This window comes from Montipora capricornis, chromosome 14 (genome assembly GCF_036669925.1).
Source record: "Montipora capricornis isolate CH-2021 chromosome 14, ASM3666992v2, whole genome shotgun sequence".
NCBI classification, from domain to species: domain Eukaryota; kingdom Metazoa; phylum Cnidaria; class Anthozoa; order Scleractinia; family Acroporidae; genus Montipora; species Montipora capricornis.
The window spans coordinates 6,366,338-6,371,337 of NC_090896.1; the positions used below are offsets into that span (position 1 = coordinate 6,366,338).

The following is a 5,000-nucleotide window of genomic DNA, read 5'->3' on the forward strand; positions in this document are numbered from 1 at the left end:
AATTTAATTTTTGAATTGGAATATGAAGGTTTCGCTGCGTTGACAAGTACGTAGAAAGTCATTGCTTAGCAGTGCGGACGAAGGCGACAAACTCATGAGGGTTTCCCAGGGGTTTTGGGGAACAAGGGAATACGGCCGATTTCAAGTGGGAAAGAGAGGACAAGGGAACGTGAAACAGTTTTAAGTAGCGAGCAGATTGAAGTAAACAGGGAACCCCCCCCCCCCCCCCCCCGGAAGGCCCTTACTCACACTCATAGAAATCGCATTTTATACTAAATAAATCTGGTTCACATCTTTATAGTCACCATGTAGCGGTTGGCCTTGTGCGAACTATGGAACGTGTCTGCCACTGTACGAGGAGAACAGCTACAAGTGTTTCTGCAAAGTGGGATTCACCGGACGAGACTGCGAAAATGGTAAGATCCCCTCTAACAATTACGAAATGTTGTGTTAGTTGGTTTTAGCTAAGTAGCCCCTAGCGTAATTTGACTGATGCCAAAGAATCGAACGGCGTGCCATTTTAAAGTTGAATAGCCGGATAGCTTCTAATCCTATTTCAATCGTTCACCCAAGCTTGTCCAAAACGTACAGATTTCAGACGACCTAATCCGAAACGAAGCGACAGTATTTGAAAATTTATCTATCAGGCGAATTTAATCTACAGCAACCGGCAGACAACTGAGGGCTTCTTTCAGAAATAGGATCGTAATAGGATTTTTCAAGGCAATTAAGTTAATGATGCGAGGTTGGGAGTAGACAGATTTTGTTGCAAGATCGAGAAACGCGATCGAAAAGATCGAAAAACGCGAAAGAGAAGTTCGAATGACCAACTATCGATTCTTCCGATATTTAACTTGTTCCAGACATTGACGAGTGTTCGTCTGAAAACGAGTGTCACGTGAACGCCAGATGCACGAATACCATAGGATCTTACAATTGCTCTTGCAAAAAAGGATACGGAGGAGACGGAAGAAACTGCTCAGGTAAAGAAAGTCCAAATGGTGTTATCGCGACTGATACTGACAGTTTTATTTTGCACGCCTTGCGTGCCCATTAGTTACGGGGTGTTTTTGCACCTCTACTTCCTGGTCGCCGCCATGTTGTTTTTTTGGAATAAGAGTTTGAAAGTGCAGTCCTCGAGTTCGCTTTGTTGTGTTCATTTGGTTTCAGACATTGACGAGTGTTCATCTGAAAACGAGTGCGACGTGAATGCCACCTGTACGAATACCATAGGATCTTACAATTGCTCTTGCAAAAAAGGATATGGAGGAGACGGAAGAAACTGCTCAGGTAAAGTCCAGTCTAATGAAGGCACTATAGCGACTGATGCTGACAATTTTGTTTGCACACCTTGAGTGCTCATTAGGCACGTGATGTTTCGGCACACCTCGACCCCCTGATCGCCGCCATGTTGATTGTTCGGAATAAGAGTTTGAAAGTTCGCTTTATTGTATTCATTTTGTTCTCTTTAGGTGAGCAAACGTTTATTAATTGCAGTTTAAGACATTTGAATTTCTCCAATTTAATTTGTCCTCTAGTTCACTCACCCATAAAATTACCTTTGAAAAAGAGCGAGAGTTGAGCAGCTAGCATATTCCAGCGAGTTTGTCTTTGGCTCTTTATCAAAGGTGAAAGGCATAAAATTGAAAAAAAGCGGGGGGAAAAAATTGAAAAAAAAGCGAGAGTTGAGCAGATAGCATATTCCAGCAAGTTTGTCTTTGGCTCTTTATCACAGGTGAAAGACATAAAATTGGAGATTTAACTATGTTTAGCAACTTCTTTTGTAAATATCATGATGTCACTTGTATTTGGGGTCAGGGTGGCTTAGTGGTTAGGGTGGCTTAGTGGTTATCTATCGGGCCTCCCACCACTGCGAGCCGGGGTTCAATTCTGGCCTCGGCCGGCATGTGGGCTGAGTTTCAGTCGATCTTGACCTGACTCGAGTGTTTTTCTCCGGGTACTCCGGTTTTCCTCCCTCATCAAAATCGACTCACAGCTAATTAACATCTAGCTGTGGTGCTGTGCTCCGACATCAAGCATAGACTGTATAGCGACAGCTAGGGGCGCCTTTGTATGCTTTCAGCCCGATGTCGTGAGCCGCGCCCTTCGCAATTCAGTCCTCGACTGCAAGTAAGGGTGATTAGCACTAGCAATATACATGTGAATGAAATGAAATATAAACATTGACGTCAGGGGCGTGAGACAATAGTAAGCTCAAGCAATGACAACGGCGACGGCATCTCAAAATATAAATTCGCGTTATGTCAGTCGTTTCGTGACTATTGCAACCTTTTTAATATGACCAGGGTGTGGTAGTTCCTCAAAAATGACACCTGTCTAAACAGCACTTTAGGGGAGAAAATGAAAATTTGTCGTCAAGTGCTGACGTTCTTGATAACACCTCAAATTTGGCTATAGGTGGTTTGCAACCAATTTCTAGAGATGCAGATAACAATGCTGCAATGTACAATTGCTGGTAAACGAACAAAAGAAGGCAATGTGAGATCTTTTGTTTAAAAGCTCCCTAATATGCTGCCTCGATAACCCAAATTTACAACTATTCATGGCCTTAAATTTTCTAGTTTCTCTGTTTAGCTATCTTTTTTCCCCGTCTAATAGTAGGAAGTTGCTGTAAAGAGAATGTACTTCCCGGAGTTTCAGCTTCTACAGAGCTTTCTAAAATTAAATCCTTGGTCAAAGTTGCGTTAAATCTCGCACGATCGTCGCCATCTTTAAATTAGCTTAGCAGCCTGGCGGCGTGTTCATGACGTCATTGAGTTCAACCTGAAGTTTTGCGGGAAGCTTGAACACACAAAGCTGTTGAGATTCGTCTTCGTATTCCAGTCATGCCTTTTTGTTTAGCAACATAAATTGCTCACTGATCGGTCAGAAAGAGACAGCGAGAGGTATTTCTTTTAATTTCTTTTAATTGTCTCCCGGTAAAGAGAAAGAGGATTAGCAAAGCCACGGCTAAACAAGCTTGACCGAGACAAGAAGTTCTTGCTAAAGGAGGAACACGTGTTTATTTGTCGTTCAGATGACTTCATCGACTGTTTTTTTGACGGACGAAACACAGTTCATGTTGTTTACATTTCCGAGAGGAGCATGGCTTCTTGTGACCCCAAATTAAAGGATCTTAGCAGAAATTTTACTGTCTAATAAATAAATGCAAGAACTAGTTTGACTGGTCTTGTATGAATTTTTTAAATTAACATCTTCAATGTACAATCTGACCCAATTCGCGCGAAAGTTTTTAATTGACTGTTTTTGCATGCTTGTGTTGTCTTTTCTTACTTTCAACACTCCCTTCCATGTAGTTGTACATTTTTAGTTACATACTTTTACTTCATTATTTATCCATATGATTTATATGTGAATTTTTGTTTCCTCACAATGAACTTCATAATTATTGAAGCACGGTGGAGACGTCGAGGGCTTTTTTACAAGCTTTATCGAGTATTATAAGTCAAGGCCTTTTAAAATGAAAAAAGAATGGCGTTTCCCTCTTTACACCACTTCTATTTGACTTACATTGGCTACCGCTGAAATTCAGAATTGACTATAAGATTATTATTATTACATTTAAGTGTCTTCACAACACAGCACCACACTACCTATCAAGTTTATTATCTGTCCAAATGAACTCAAACTATGGTCTCAGATCGAAGAATCAATTTCTACTTTCCAGACCCAACTTTAAAACGTTGGCTACAATTGGTGATCGGGCGTTCATTGCTGCCGCACCTAAACTGTGGAATACATTACCATTGACTATAAGGAACATTGATAATTTTAATTTATTCAAGAACAAACTCAAACCTTTTCTTTTTAGACAAGCCTTTAACGATTTTAAATGCTTAGATTAGATTTTACTATTTTTATATTAGTTCTTACTTCTCTAGTATTTTTTGGTTCAACTACCATTTTATATTTTATATACATTTATATATTTTACTATTGTACATATTTTGTAATATACTTGTTGTTAAGCGCATTTGAAAACTGAATTGTTGAATTTGCGCTATAGAAATATTATTATTATTATTATTATTATTATTATTATTATTATTATTATTATTATTATTATTATTATTATTATCTCATGGGTTGAAACACACTTTGATCCAGGCGCCGTCCAAAACCTTGGACGGCACTCTTCAAACCGCATGCCCCATGATATCGTTGCTGACTGTGACTTGAGCCCGCTGTGTCCCGCGCATTCCTTTACAGTAATTCCGCTGTTGTTAAGTGAGCCCACACAACGTGAACTATCACGTGAGAATTCGGTCCCTAAGTAACCGCCGCGCATACTCAACACAATGAGTTTCGACCCGTGGCAGAGATCTCTTTTCCCGTACTCGTCAGCACAGCGAACGCAAAAGAAAAGAGATTTCTGCTAGCAGGGAAATAAAATTATAAATGGTTACAGAAACAGATTGTGCGGGGCCCCTGTAGTATAATCCAAGATGGCGGCCTGCATGTGTGTATTTTTAACAAGGATTTCACAAGGTTAGAAAACTATTTCAGGATTCAAATTTTGGTTAAAAGCTGTTCTCCTCGTGAACTTTCTATTAATCGATAATAAAAAGGACTGTCATTTTGGAGTGAACTTCTCCTTTAAACGTGCATGAACAAGATGGAATGACCGCGAAATCGAGTTATTTTTTGAAGTGACGTTTTGATTGCCTTAGATGTAGTCCTACCTGCCAAAGAGAGGGGATTGGGCTGAGGATGGGAGAGGCGGAATTGTAACACTCGTTTCCTTTGCTTACTCAGAATTTAAGGCCTTGTTTACGACTCTCGGTGCAAGTGGGAGACTAGGTCCGACTTCAATTGGCAGTTATTACAGAGGCAAAGACCATGACGGTCAAGTTACAGTAGTCAGCGGTATACAGCGGTGGACAGTTCCGTACACCAGTGACTATCGAATTGAAGCACTAGGAGCTGCAGGGGGGTACGATAAACACTCCAATAGTTCCCATCGGGGAAGAGGCGCCAGG

General features: G+C 40.6%; 1 protein-coding gene across 4 annotated transcripts in view; it reads left to right on the forward strand.

Annotated features, from left to right (window-relative positions):
* Positions 1-5,000, forward strand: part of LOC138033494 (loricrin-like) — a 37,188-nt gene that overhangs the window by 25,017 nt on the left and 7,171 nt on the right. For all 4 annotated transcript variants that reach the window (XM_068881240.1, XM_068881241.1, XM_068881242.1 and 1 more), the window contains 4 exons: positions 302-416; positions 864-983; positions 1,171-1,290; positions 4,777-5,000. The exon at positions 4,777-5,000 is cut by the window's right edge and continues 292 nt beyond it. In XM_068881240.1, coding sequence (XP_068737341.1) covers positions 302-416; positions 864-983; positions 1,171-1,290; positions 4,777-5,000 — 579 coding nt within the window. The remainder of the gene's footprint in view (positions 1-301; positions 417-863; positions 984-1,170; positions 1,291-4,776) is intronic.